The sequence below is a fragment of the Anabas testudineus genome, chromosome 16 (genome assembly GCF_900324465.2).
Source record: "Anabas testudineus chromosome 16, fAnaTes1.2, whole genome shotgun sequence".
In the NCBI taxonomy this organism is placed as follows: Eukaryota; Metazoa; Chordata; class Actinopteri; order Anabantiformes; family Anabantidae; genus Anabas; species Anabas testudineus.
Genome location: NC_046625.1, coordinates 15,595,063 through 15,610,212, shown reverse-complemented (window position 1 = coordinate 15,610,212; position 15,150 = coordinate 15,595,063). Strand labels below are relative to the sequence as shown.

The window sequence follows — 15,150 nt, the reverse complement described above, 5'->3', positions numbered from 1 at the left end:
TATTTAGTGTTTCCTTCTCAAAGATAAAGGAATCAATGCAATAAGCCAGAAGCTGAAGTTTTGTGAATAACGTCTTCCTGATGGAAACTTGGTTATTTCTTTAAAATATGTCACCTTGACCAGGTAAAGTAAAATCACTGATTTGTTTCAAAGGTCTGTAAAACATTTAGCATTAAATTGTGGTGATAGACACATTCTCATACTTTCTGTGATCTAGACCATTTGGGTTGTGCATAAGTGAAGCTCGATGATGCACTAGAGCCATTGAACTGAAGTGAACCTGGTACTTCTGAAAACCTTATTCAAAGTCCCACTGAGATTTCTACATTGCAATTATCTCAGAATCCAGCCTTGGAACACAGCCTATGTTGCGCAAATGAATGGCTAATGCTGACTAAATGTCACAGCTTGACAGAAAAGGCGAGTCCACGTTACACTCAAAGGGTGGCAGATAGCTCAGACATGTCTGGATTACCAGCTGGACTGAACACTACAGACATTTCAGACAAGAGATTACTACTAGAAAGTTAAAAGAATAACTTTTGAAGAGAGCATTGTTGAGTGAATGTGGATGAAATTATGTTGTGATATTAAGTACGTGCTCTGCCACTCTCATTTAGCTTTCCCAGACATGACTCCAAAACTTAATCGTGAGTTTGAAACCTTACAGTATTTTATGCATTTGCAGATTTAATCGTTTAGCTGGTTCTTTTTTTCTGTAGTGTGAACAACCAAGTAAAGGTTAGTGCTGAATTCACTCCCTAAATTCATTTTCACATTTATAATAAAAACAAAGTAACAGGGGGTGTCCTTAGTCTTTTTATTTTATTTTTATTTTTTGTCATTGCATTACTGTCATTACTAAATCACTAATTTAGTTTGTCAAAAGGTTTCACATTTTCAAAACTCAAAATGACTGCATTTACTAGCCACTTTATTAGGTACACCTCAACCATCTACTGGTGATAATTCTACTATGATTATTGTTGGGGTCATGGTGGGTTGTGAAGATGTGCTGTACTGCTTTATCTCGAGACGTGTCCTGAATCTTTTGGTGGACAAGAACGGACCTAGAACAGATTTTTATATAGGCTTGATTGTGATTCTGCTCATGTAACAAAGGGTTCTATATGTTACAATAGTGACATCAGGTGGTGCCATGGTAATTTAGATTAAGTTCAAATTAATGCAAGTCAAGTGATTACAGGAAACCGAAGCAGGGGACTCTGGGAGTATAGCATACTTCACGTGCGATAACATGGCAAGAGCTCGGTTCAAAAGGAGTAACAACAATGACAGGAAATGGAACCAGGATCAAGACAGATATCTTTTTTTTTTTAACTGAAACATTTCCAAAGCTTCTCTGATAAATTTAATACATGATTCTGTAGGTAGAAGTAAATAGTTCAATAAAACCTTCACAACAAACATGCATAAAATATTATGCGTGTCGTCTTGGTACATGATTACATACCACAATTACACTAGCCAGAAAAAAAAAAAGACACTCATTGATTAGTAGAGGCTTAAGAGTCAGCCACAGACAGCTTCATGGTTGTCATTTAATTCAATTCCAGACACTTCTACTTCACACAGTGTCAGGTATTCTTGTTTCCCAGGTATCACAATGTTTACATATCGCCCTTTCATTCCATTACACTCAAAGTTTTGGGAAGTCCCAGCTGGGATAGACAAGATCACGGTGCATCTACAGATCAGGGGAAGAAAACAGAGTTATGAGTGAAATAATATGAACACAAGATAACATTAACATAATTGGATACTATTGATGCTACTACAGTAAAGAATATTTGTAACAAACTGTGATCAGTGTTCAAGCATTAAATAAGATAGCCAGTACTCTTACACTGGATTAGCATTCCCATTGTTACTGAGGGAATTTCCAATGCGGATCTCAGCTCCATTGAGTCTTGCATGGCAACAGTCTTTTCTGTTGGTGATGGTGACGGTGTTGATACTATACGTCTTTAGGAGGTCCACTCTCCACCATGGACTCATATCATTTTGTGTGTGAGTACAGGAATTCTGTTCCCAGATACTAGCACGATTTCCATCAATGGCCCTCTCAGGGATAGCATCTCCATGCAGTGAAGACTGAGTCACCTTTCCACCTCTGGCAATATTAGCAACTAAAGAATGTTGTAAAAGTTAGTTGTTAAAAATAATATGACAAAGTCAACAAAAGTTCAGCATGTGTATCTCACCAAACTCACTACAGAACAGGCATTTCGGGAAAGATTTCCCGAATATATATATGCTCAAGATCATCTATTTGACACTTTAAAAAATACGACTCACCAGCCGGGGCAGTGTTAAGTGAAGGCTGACCTGTAACTTCCACCTCGCACAGCGTAAGAGTCGCTCGTCTTCCAGGTATCACAATGTTCACATATCTGCCTTTCATTCCATTACAGTTATAGGTTTTAGTGGTCCCAGCTGGGAGAGATGTAATCAAAGCACATCTGAAGATGAAGAAAATATTCATTTGTAAATATTCATGCATAAACTTACATTACATAATAATAACAATATCATTTGTAATTAGACACTGATGGTCCTTTTAAAAGTGAAACACATGAGCTCACACTTGCAAGTTTAAATATACCAACTACAGTATATTACTGAAAGAACTATGTAAAAAAATATTCAATAATATAAAACATGTGCTCATACCTGGCATTAGCATTCCCATTGTCATTGAGGGAATTTCCGATGCGGATCTCAGCTCCATTGATTCTTGTATGGCAACAGTCTTTTCTGTTGGTGATAGTGACAGTGTTGACACTATATGTCTTGAGGAGGTCCACTCTCCACCATGGCCTCATATCATTTTGTGTGTGAGTACAGGAATTCTGTGTCCAGATACTAGCACGATTTCCATCAATGGCCCTCTCAGGGACACCACCCCCATGCAGTGAAGACTGAGTCACCTTTCCACCTCTGGCAATATTAGCAGCTAAAGAATGTTGTAAAAATTAGTTGTTAAAGATAATGTTAAATGACAAAGACAGATTTTATTTAGTATCATGTGGCAGCATCTTCAGGCTTGCTCATAACATGATTAGCACCCTGGTAGATGGCAGCATCCACCGGGGTGGATGGCAGATAGCATACAGCTGCTCACAGGATTATCATCTTTTAATTAGTTTGATTGATCCGGTTAAAAGAATAATCTCACCAAACGAGCTCCTTGTCTGTTCCAGAAGAGCCAACCAAATAATGATCAGGGATAGAGAAATCATCCTGTGCTGAAAGGTGATCACATTTACTGAGCAAAAAGAAGTGATTCATTTTTATTTTATGTGTGTGAGGCTTGCAGTAATACAATATGTGTGCATTTTATTCCACAGGATCCAAGTCTTATCTTTACAGTATATACACCTAACATGCACACACATTTTATAATGCTTCCTCAACTAATTCTACCATGTAGATAAGGTACTGCTGAAAAATGTTGATAAAATGATCACTGCACCCACCCTTTCAAATATGCCTGCATATGTTACAGTGTACCAGTCGTAGTTTTAGAAACTGATCTGACTTCGTTTTAGTCCTCTGAGCACCATTTTAGCAAATACTTTTACATCTGCTGACTACAATTTCTTCATCAGTGATATAAAAGAAAATCTTAGTCCTTGTGATACCAACAAAAAGTATTTGAAATTAGTTATAAATCCACAGGGCTTTATGTTATATGATCTTTACCTTCTCAATCATATCAGCATACTGCCTCCATTCCCACGGTTTGTGCTTTTCCCACCCTCATATTCTGGTGGGGGTGAAACGCAAATCTTCTATCTGTATCAGTACCTACATATGTCACAAATTATCCATTTACAACTAAAAGAGAGTAAATGGGAAATTTCTTGGACATTTTATGTGATTTCTGGGAGGCAGGGAGTTATTTTCGATTTGCAGGAGACCCCTGGAAATTCTCAGAGAAGTGGGATTTCTGGAGGTCCAACGAGGCTCATTTACAAAACTTTCTTAAGAGGAAACGTCTTCTTTGTGAGTCCCCCTTATTTTTAAATTAAGATTCCAACATTCACCAATGTTTTCTATTTCATAGATACGAAATAAAAGGAGTAGAACACACCGTTAACTTACGAGGACAATGGAATACACCAACATAAGAATGCAAGTAAAATGTAATTGCACGGTTGTCCTCATACTCACTTAACTAAACGTTTTGATTGATTGAGTGCGCAAAAGCATGGCCGCTTACAAAACTCTAACCATAGACATTCTAATTATTTTTTTTATATGTATAAGTATTATATGATTTTTTACAGAACGTATCATTACCAATCTGTAATGTACAATAAATAACAGGGAAAACATTTATGTTGATTATTATATCCTATTTCAATATTTTCTATGTACAAAAAAACCCTACCTGAATGTTCTTAAGGAACCCAGAAGAACTGTGATCAGCATGTGTACAGTACGTAGTGAGCGTTTCTTTTATACTTTTGTGCTGTGCATATTTCACAAATGTTTAATTTTTAAACACCCTGGTCAAATAAAGTGTTATTTTTATAGCATTGCAAAATTATTGTTCACACCCTCCTCTTCAAACAGCAATGATGTTGTTATGATTAGGTTCTCTAGAATTTTAGGGCACACCCCAAGGCAGTTCAAACAATGTATTTGGATAAAGTAGATAACACCTGGTAGAGAAAACTACATGCAGCAAAGGATATGTAAGACATCATAGTGTGGAGATTTCCTCTGATGCCTAGTCCTTTCACTCAGAGGATCAAAAAAGAGACAAATTATATAACTTTACAACAACCAATTACTGATGTACTACCGAATACGTTACAAGTCAACCCACCAGCTATGTACCAGCAGGGGAGCTGTGAGAAGACACAGCTACTTTACTTTAACAACACTATTGAAACATATGTGGTCAACATAAAGTGGAGAGAAACCTTCAAATTGTATTTGTACAGTCAAAAAGTACTTTTATTATAATTTTGCATATAAGTCACACTTCTAATATAATCAAATAATAATCAAACAAATTTCAACATTACACAACGACAACCTGAGTAAATATTTAATGCAGTCCACTCAGTTGTGGCCCATTGTTGCTTGGCATGTCTGATGCTGATAGACCAAGCAGACGGGTGAGTAATAGATGCAATATGAGAGTAGAGATTCCACCACTATCCAGGTATATCTGACATTTTTAGTCTGCACACAATGGTGGAGTAACAGATTTAACAAATACACTGCAATTGTAAAATCCCTTTCAGCGTAGGCCTCACACTACAGGGGCCTAGTGTGTGTAGCAGGGTTGTCAAGGTGATTCAGCTCAGCAGGTCTGGGTACCAGCCTTCCTACAGTCTGACTTTTTCACTACCATAAAATGCTCACCATAGCAGGGAGTGTGAAACAGTGGTACCAGTTTTCCTCAGGGGGAAATTGAACCTGTTCCTACAGCTGTAACCCATCCCTTATAATACAGGATTGTCTGTTTTTTACACATGAAATACTCTTTTCCAGGATGCAATTAGTCCTATATTCCTGTACAATTTACTGAATAAATAGCACACCCATCCCAAACTGCATATAGGTACTAAAAAAGGTTCAAAAGTGCAATTAAAGAGAAAGAAAAAATATTTACTCTCACTGTCGAGACAGCCCTGGGTTTCTAAAGTGTTTTCGTTCAGTTCTGCTATCATAGAGATTCTGGGAACAATGAAAGAAAAACTAAAACATCATCACAAGAATCACACATCCATATTAAAAGAACAAATTTGATTTATTATGTCATCATTTTCTGAGCACACAGTACAGTTGTATCCAAGTGTCGGCCAAACAGTACACCTTACAGTTAACCCTTAACCCCTTAACTGTCTTATAATGGTAACAAAAATATTTGTATTGCAATATAATCCCCATCATTTCTTGAGAAAGACACTGTAGAGATGGCAAAAGATTTTTTTCTGGGGGCTCTGAGTCAGACTCTGAGTTGACTGGAACTGGTACTAGTTAATAATCTAAAAGAGGACCCACAACAGCAATTCTACAGCTACAAGACTGATGTTAATCCAGGAAATCCATGTAAATAAAAACATAGGTGTTAAACACAAAAAAAGCAAATGTAATATATTAGAGAAAATGAAGCAGAAATACAGAGAAAAACAGTTTTTTCACTTATTAAGTAAGTGGAAATGTTTCATCTACCACATCGGTTTTCAGAGGAGCCATTTAATTCAATCCCAGACACTTCTACTTCACACAGTGTCAGGTATTCTTGTTTTCCAGGAATCACAATGTTTACATATTGTCCTTCCATTCCATTACACTCAAAGGTTTGGGAGGTCCCAGCGGGGATAGACAAGATCACGGTGCATCTACAGAACAAGAAAGGAAAAAATAATTATTTATAGAAAAGAATTATGAATTATTTCACTCAGCCGTAACTCAATACTTCTGATGCTACTCTTGTGAAAAATATGAGAATTTGAAACCCATTGGGCTAATTTTCTTTTATTAGCCAAAGCAAGATGGACTCTTACACTGGATTAGCATTCCCATTGTCATTAAGGGAATTTCCAATGCGGATCTCAGCTCCATTGATTCTTTCAGGGCAACAGTCTTTTCTGTTGGTGATGGTGACGGTGTTGATACTATACGTCTTTAGGAGGTCCACTCTCCACCATGGACTCATGTCATTTTGTGTGTGAGTACAGGAATTCTCTGCCCAGTTACTAGCACGATTTCCATCAATGGCCCTCTCAGGGATAGCATCCCCATACAGTGAAGACTGAGTCACCTTTCCACCTCTGGCAATATTAGCCTCTGGATAAAGTTGTAAAATATGTTAATAATTATATTTTGAAAAAAGTACAAAATCATTACATGTATCAAGCACTTGCCCAGTTTGAATGAACTTATTCTGTGGCTATCTGTAAGAGTTTAATACTGGACATTTTAAATGGCTCAGTTCAGCACTTGGAGTTTTACCTGTAAGTTGACCAGTAACTTCCACTTCACAAAGTGTCAGATATTCTTGTCTTCCAGGAATCACAATGTTTATGTATTGACCTTTCATTCCTTTACAGTTATAGGTGGTAGAGGTCCCCGCAGGTATAGATGAGATCACAGTGCAACTGAAGAAAACAAATCAATTAAAAAAAAGAATCTACAATTAGCATGTATATACATCAACAGTTGTTGTAATTAGAGTGTAATGATGCTATTATCATGTTATATATGAGTTGATTTTTGTCGAGTGTAAAGTTGTAAAGCTTATTGTAAAATTACTGACACAACCCCTGATAAACCACAGTTGTATATTCTGCAACTAAAAGACAAAATGTTACAGCATTAAATGTTTTAGGCTCATACAGTATAAGTTGGATATTGCTCTCACATAGGATTAGTGTTGCCATAGTCAGTTAAACTGTTTCCGATGCGGATCTCAGCTCCATTGATTCTTTCAGGGCAACAGTCTTTTCTGTTGGTGATGGTGACGGTGTTGATACTATACGTCTTGAGGAGGTCCACTCTCCACCATGGACTCTTGTCATTTTGTGTGTGAGTACAGGAATTCTCTGCCCAGTTACTAGCACGATTTCCATCAATGGCCCTCTCAGGGATAGCATCCCCATACAGTGAAGACTGAGTCACCTTTCCACCTCTGGCAATATTAGCCTCTGGATAAAGTTGTAAAATATGTTAATAATTATATTTTGAAAAAAGTACAAAATCATTACATGTATCAAGCACTTGCCCAGTTTGAATGAACTTATTCTGTGACTATCTGTAAGAGTTTAATACTGGACATTTTAAATGGCTCAGTTCAGCACTTGGAGTTTTACCTGTAAGTTGACCAGTAACTTCCACTTCACAAAGTGTCAGATATTCTTGTCTTCCAGGAATCACAATGTTTATGTATTGACCTTCCATTCCTTTACAGTTATAGGTAGTAGAGGTCCCCGCAGGTATAGATGAGATCACAGTGCAACTGAAGAAAACAAATCAATTAAAAAAAAAGAATCTTACAATTAGCATTTATATAAGTCAACAGTTGTTGTAATTAGAGTGTAATGATGCTATTATCATGTTAAATATGAGTTGATTTTGGTTGACTGTAAAGTTGTAAAGCTTATTGTAAAATTACTGACACAACCCCTGATAAACCACAGTTGTATATTCTGCAACTAAAAGACAAAATGTTACAGCATTAAATGTTTTAGGCTCATACAGTATAAGTTGGATATTGCTCTCACATAGGATTAGCGTTGCCATAGTCAGTTAAACTGTTTCCGATGCGGATCTCAGCTCCATTGATTCTTTCAGGGCAACAGTCTTTTCTGTTGGTGATGGTGACGGTGTTGATACTATACGTCTTGAGGAGGTCCACTCTCCACCATGGACTCTTGTCATTTTGTGTGTGAGTACAGGAATTCTCTGCCCAGTTACTAGCACGATTTCCATCAATGGCCCTCTCAGGGATAGCATCCCCATACAGTGAAGACTGAGTCACCTTTCCACCTCTAGCAATATTAGCCTCTGGATAAAGTTGTAAAATATGTTAATAATTATATTTTGAAAAAAGTACAAAATCATTACATGTATCAAGCACTTGCCCAGTTTGAATGAACTTATTCTGTGACTATCTGTAAGAGTTTAATACTGGACATTTTAAATGGCTCAGTTCAGCACTTGGAGTTTTACCTGTAAGTTGACCAGTAACTTCCACTTCACAAAGTGTCAGATATTCTTGTCTTCCAGGAATCACAATGTTTATGTATTGACCTTCCATTCCTTTACAGTTATAGGTAGTAGAGGTCCCCGCAGGTATAGATGAGATCACAGTGCAACTGAAGAAAACAAATCAATTAAAAAAAAGAATCTTACAATTAGCATTTATATACATCAACAGTTGTTGTAATTAGAGTGTAATGATGCTATTATCATGATAAATATGAGTTGATTTTTATCGACTGTAAAGTTGTACAGCTTATTGTAAAATTACTGACACAACCCCTGATAAACCACAGTTGTATATTCTGCAACTAAAAGACAAAATGTTACAGCATTAAATGTTTTAGGCTCATACAGTATAAGTTGGATATCGCTCTCACATAGGATTAGCGTTGCCATAGTCAGTTAAACTGTTTCCGATGCGGATCTCAGCTCCATTGATTCTTTCAGGGCAACAGTCTTTTCTGTTGGTGATGGTGACGGTGTTGATACTATACGTCTTGAGGAGGTCCACTCTCCACCATGGACTCTTGTCATTTTGTGTGTGAGTACAGGAATTCTCTGCCCAGTTACTAGCACGATTTCCATCAATGGCCCTCTCAGGGATAGCATCCCCATACAGTGAAGACTGAGTCACCTTTCCACCTCTGGCAATATTAGCCTCTGGATAAAGTTGTAAAATATGTTAATAATTATATTTGAAAAAGTACAAAATCATTACATGTATCAAGCACTTGCCCAGTTTGAATGAACTTATTCTGTGACTATCTGTAAGAGTTTAATACTGGACATTTTAAATGGCTCAGTTCAGCACTTGGAGTTTTACCTGTAAGTTGACCAGTAACTTCCACTTCACAAAGTGTCAGATATTCTTGTCTTCCAGGAATCACAATGTTTATGTATTGACCTTCCATTCCTTTACAGTTATAGGTAGTAGAGGTCCCGCAGGTATAGATGAGATCACAGTGCAACTGAAGAAAACAAATCAATTAAAAAAAAGAATCTTACAATTAGCATTTATATAAGTCAACAGTTGTTGTAATTAGAGTGTAATGATGCTATTATCATGTTAAATATGAGTTGATTTTGGTTGACTGTAAAGTTGTAAAGCTTATTGTAAAATTACTGACACAACCCCTGATAAACCACAGTTGTATATTCTGCAACTAAAAGACAAAATGTTACAGCATTAAATGTTTTAGGCTCATACAGTATAAGTTGGATATGCTCTCACATAGGATTAGCGTTGCCATAGTCAGTTAAACTGTTTCCGATGCGGATCTCAGCTCCATTGATTCTTTCAGGGCAACAGTCTTTTCTGTTGGTGATGGTGACGGTGTTGATACTATACGTCTTGAGGAGGTCCACTCTCCACCATGGACTCTTGTCATTTTGTGTGTGAGTACAGGAATTCTCTGCCCAGTTACTAGCACGATTTCCATCAATGGCCCTCTCAGGGATAGCATCCCCATACAGTGAAGACTGAGTCACCTTTCCACCTCTAGCAATATTAGCCTCTGGATAAAGTTGTAAAATATGTTAATAATTATATTTTGAAAAAAGTACAAAATCATTACATGTATCAAGCACTTGCCCAGTTTGAATGAACTTATTCTGTGACTATCTGTAAGAGTTTAATACTGGACATTTTAAATGGCTCAGTTCAGCACTTGGAGTTTTACCTGTAAGTTGACCAGTAACTTCCACTTCACAAAGTGTCAGATATTCTTGTCTTCCAGGAATCACAATGTTTATGTATTGACCTTCCATTCCTTTACAGTTATAGGTAGTAGAGGTCCCCGCAGGTATAGATGAGATCACAGTGCAACTGAAGAAAACAAATCAATTAAAAAAAAGAATCTTACAATTAGCATTTATATACATCAACAGTTGTTGTAATTAGAGTGTAATGATGCTATTATCATGTTAAATATGAGTTGATTTTTATCGACTGTAAAGTTGTACAGCTTATTGTAAAATTACTGACACAACCCCTGATAAACCACAGTTGTATATTCTGCAACTAAAAGACAAAATGTTACAGCATTAAATGTTTTAGCCTCATACAGTATAAGTTGGATATTGCTCTCACATAGGATTAGTGTTGCCATAGTCAGTTAAACTGTTTCCGATGCGGATCTCAGCTCCATTGATTCTTTCAGGGCAACAGTCTTTTCTGTTGGTGATGGTGACGGTGTTGATACTATACGTCTTTAGGAGGTCCACTCTCCACCATGGACTCATGTCATTTTGTGTGTGAGTACAGGAATTCTCTGCCCAGTTACTAGCACGATTTCCATCAATGGCCCTCTCAGGGATAGCATCCCCATACAGTGAAGACTGAGTCACCTTTCCACCTCTAGCAATATTAGCCTCTGGATAAAGTTGTAAAATATGTTAATAATTATATTTTGAAAAAAGTACAAAATCATTACATGTATCAAGCACTTGCCCAGTTTGAATGAACTTATTCTGTGACTATCTGTAAGAGTTTAATACTGGACATTTTAAATGGCTCAGTTCAGCACTTGGAGTTTTACCTGTAAGTTGACCAGTAACTTCCACTTCACAAAGTGTCAGATATTCTTGTCTTCCAGGAATCACAATGTTTATGTATTGACCTTCCATTCCTTTACAGTCATAGGTGGTAGAGGTCCCCGCAGGTATAGATGAGATCACAGTGCAACTGAAGAAAACAAATCAATTAAAAAAAAGAATCTTACAATTAGCATGTATATACATCAACAGTTGTTGTAATTAGAGTGTAATCATGCTATTATCATGATAAATATGAGTTGATTTTTGTCGACTGTAAAGTTGTAAAGCTTATTGTAAAATTACTGACACAACCCCTGATAAACCACAGTTGTCTATTCTGCAACTAAAAGACAAAATGTTACAGCATTAAATGTTTTAGCCTCATACAGTATAAGTTGGATATTGCTCTCACATAGGATTAGTGTTGCCATAGTCAGTTAAACTGTTTCCGATGCGGATCTCAGCTCCATTGATTCTTTCAGGGCAACAGTCTTTTCTGTTGGTGATGGTGACAGTGTTTATATAATACTTATTGAGGAGGTCCAGTCTCCACCATGGATTCAGCTGATTCTGGGTGTGAGTACAGGAATTCTCTCCCCAGTTACTAGCACGATTTCCATCAATGGCCCTTTCAGGGATAGCATCCCCATACAGTGAAGACTGAGTCACCTTTCCACCTCTAGCAATATTGGTTACTAGGGAGTGTATGTAAAATGCACTGTTAATAATAGTTACCACATACCAAAAAAACAATAAAGAACAGACAACATTATGTGTCGTCTATTGGAAAGAGCAGTGTTACCTGAAGGCTGACCGGTAATTTCAACTTCGCACAGTGTCAGATACTCTTTTTGTCTAGAAATCACAATATTCACATATCTGCCTTCCATTCCTTTACAGTCATAGGTTTTAGAGGTCCCAGCTGGGATAGACAAGATCTCAGCACATCTAAAGAAAAAGTAAACAAGGATGGACTTTTAGGAACTCTACATAGACCTGAATAATAATTGTGGATTGGATGTGGAATTAGATAGTGATGTTGTTGTACTGTAAAATTAATAATAATAATAATAATAATAATAATAATAATAATAATAATAATAATAATAATAATAATAATAATAATAATAATAATAATAATAATAATAATAATAATAATAGTAAGACTATGTCTGGGCTTACACAGGATTAGAGTTGCCATCATCTTTAAGGGAATTTCCAACACGGATCTCAGCTCCATTGATTCTTTCAGGGCAACAGTCTTTTCTGTTGGTGATGGTGACGGTGTTGATATTATACGTCTTGAGGAGGTCCACTCTCCACCATGGACTCATATCATTTTGTGTGTGAGTACAGGAATTCTCTGCCCAGTTACTAGCACGATTTCCATCAATGGCCCTCTCGGGGACGGCATCCCCATACAGTGAAGACTGAGTCACTTTTCCACCTCTAGCAATATTAGTATCTGGATGGAGTTGTAAAAGTTAGTTGTTAAAGATAATATGACAAAGTCAACAAAGTTCAGCACGTGTTTCTCACCAAACTCACTGCAGAACTGGCGTTTTGGGAAATTTGAAACATTAGCAGACTATACGCTCAAGATCATCTATTCGACACTTTAAATAATACAACTTGCCAGTCGGGGCAGTGTAAGGTCAAGGCTGACCTGTTTTATAATATTGTAGTCTATTAAATAGTTTAAAAAATGTTTGAAACCAATTAAAAGAAAAATCTCACCAAAGGCGCCTCTCTGTACCAGCACAGCCAACCAGACAAAGACCACAGCTGGAGACATCATCCTGTGCTGAAAGTTAATCACATTTAACACTCATACAGTGTTAGTAAAGCTAATAAAATAATATTCATTTAATTATTTGAAAACTAAGAATTTTTAAACCAAATTCATACTGTATACACACATATCTACCTGTTTTAATTTTAGTCTTTCGCAGAAATTTTGTATTAGATTTTGGCATATTTTAGTTATTAGATGTTAGATTGATTTTAGTCAATATAATATTGAAGATATTTTAGTTTTTAATTATTATTATATCAGTTCTTAGTTTTGACATTTTATCACATGGCTAACTTCTGACATTTATCCTAGAACTATCCCTCATGATTGAAATACAAGATAACTGACTATAAGTAATGTTATCCTTGAATCCACAGCACTTAATTTTAATTATGTTTCCATATATCAGACTCTGTTATCTGCACTTTTTTTCTAGTTTCTCAGTTCTATTATGTTCTATGTTATATTATTATTGCTGTAGATTCATTAAGTCCATAGGCCTATTGCTTCCAAGAACCAGTAATTCAAGATGACAGAGACAGACATTCCTTCTTATTAAAGTACAACAGGTCAATCAGCTACATTGGCAATAATTGATGGCTGAGTTAATATTGCACTCAATTTAAATATGCATTTCCATACTTTATCTAAAAATGTGAAAAAAAAATGTGTGCTTTTTTTCTCTCTTCCACTGACAGTTGTTGTTGGTTTCAGATTTATTAAATATATATTTTATTAAAAACAGGTTACAACAGACATTAAACACTAGAAATGTTATCATTGCATATTTAGCTCAAACCTACATTGATATAAATATATTTTAGCCCTAATATTAAACCATTATGACATATTTCAAAACATACATGAGTATGAGCATCTGCATCTTTTAGCAGCTATTTTGTCCAACCTTCAAGCCAACTTTCATCCCTGTTTACATTCTGAATTAATTTGTTCATCTTTGACCAGTAGCACAAAATATTATGTTACATTTGAAAACATCAATAACTAACAACAATTTACAAAAATATACAAAAAATATAACCAATATTGAATCACAATCTTGTTTCTTTATTCATTTAATTTTGCTGACAAAAAAATCACACTGTATATATTAGACAGAAAAGAAGTTATCATTCTGTTTTACCACAAACCTACCTAGAAGCTGGATATGTTGAAGTGTTCGAAAAGAAGTTGTGAACTGCATATGTGCGTAGACAGCAGTGCTTTTATACCGTTGTTTTGCAGGACATGATTGACAAGTGTTTCATCAGTGAACATCCTGGTCAAATAAAGTGTTTTTTTTGTAGCTTTTCACACTTTTGCACACACCCAACTCAAATAGGAATGATTTACATATCCTCACACGTCTCCTTTTTTTTTTTTTTTTTTTTGGAGTGCACCCTGAGTCGAATGGTCAAAGTTTATGAGACCAGTTGTTTTGCAAAAGATACAGTACGTAAGAGATGATATATTTGTTACAAATTAAATAAGAAAGAAAGCACACCACCTTTAAAATACAACAGCTTGTGTCCCTTTTACCATAACATTGAATATGCAAAAGGACATTTAAAAGCATTTCCAAAACTACTGTAACAACTGTACAAGCCAATTAATGCTCAGCTCTGTATTGTCCCTACTTTCCATTCTCTCTCCACACTCTCTAAATCAAAACCTGCTACCTTCATTACCTTTTCTTTTCATTTCTGCTTGTAGTGTACTACAAACGTTTCTGTGAACATTTTTCTGAAATGTTTTGAGTCCAAGTGTTGGTGTTTCTACATTTGTTCACTTTGTCTTTCCATTTTACTCGTCTCCTTACTAATTTCAAACCTTCAAAACCTTGAAGACTGCTGCCTATCTTGTCACATCAAACTCCTGTATCTGTTTCTGTGTTTTATTTTTCTCATCTCTTTTGGCACACCCTCCCTCCTTTATACTGTTTACTTTGTTTATCTTTCCTCTTCCATCTTTTTGATTCCCTTCATTGTTACACCTCTTCCATGCAAAGACTTTGTACAATCTATTATAGTCCTGGGTCATTCAGGTTCATCCACTATATCAGTTGTAATTTT

The 15,150-nt window shown here is 36.1% G+C and overlaps 2 protein-coding genes across 2 annotated transcripts; both read right to left on the bottom strand.

The window, feature by feature from the left end:
* Positions 1-1,533: 1,533 nt before the first annotated feature.
* LOC113169457 (fucolectin-1-like) lies at positions 1,534-2,846 on the bottom strand. The gene is made up of 4 exons (XM_026370857.1): positions 2,695-2,846; positions 2,320-2,483; positions 1,868-2,150; positions 1,534-1,708 (listed from the first exon to the last, which is right to left on the bottom strand). Exons 1-4 carry the CDS (start codon positions 2,844-2,846, stop codon positions 1,534-1,536), a joined length of 774 nt encoding a protein of 257 aa, XP_026226642.1.
* A 2,926-nt stretch (positions 2,847-5,772) lies between these two features.
* LOC113170518 lies at positions 5,773-14,299 on the bottom strand. The gene is given in 19 exon segments (XM_026372631.1): positions 5,773-6,386; positions 6,552-6,834; positions 7,000-7,145; positions 7,409-7,691; positions 7,857-8,002; positions 8,268-8,550; positions 8,716-8,861; positions 9,126-9,408; positions 9,572-9,685; positions 9,688-9,716; positions 9,980-10,262; positions 10,428-10,573; positions 10,838-11,120; positions 11,286-11,431; positions 11,696-11,978; positions 12,086-12,231; positions 12,466-12,748; positions 13,021-13,087; positions 14,234-14,299. Coding segments are annotated over 18 exon segments (3,522 nt in total). The 5' UTR covers positions 13,082-13,087; positions 14,234-14,299; the 3' UTR covers positions 5,773-6,208.
* Between the last annotated feature and the right edge of the window lie 851 nt (positions 14,300-15,150).

Coding starts and splice junctions, on each gene's coding strand:
- LOC113169457 (XM_026370857.1), bottom strand. CDS start 2,846: ATGAGGCCATGGTGGAGAGTGGACCTCCTCAAGACATATAGTGTCAAC. Junction 2,484..2,694: donor AATGGGAATGCTAATGCCAG/GTATGAGCACAT, acceptor CTTCATCTTCAG/ATGTGCTTTGATTACATCTC. Junction 2,151..2,319: donor ACTTAACACTGCCCCGGCTG/GTGAGTCGTATT, acceptor AACATTCTTTAG/TTGCTAATATTGCCAGAGGT.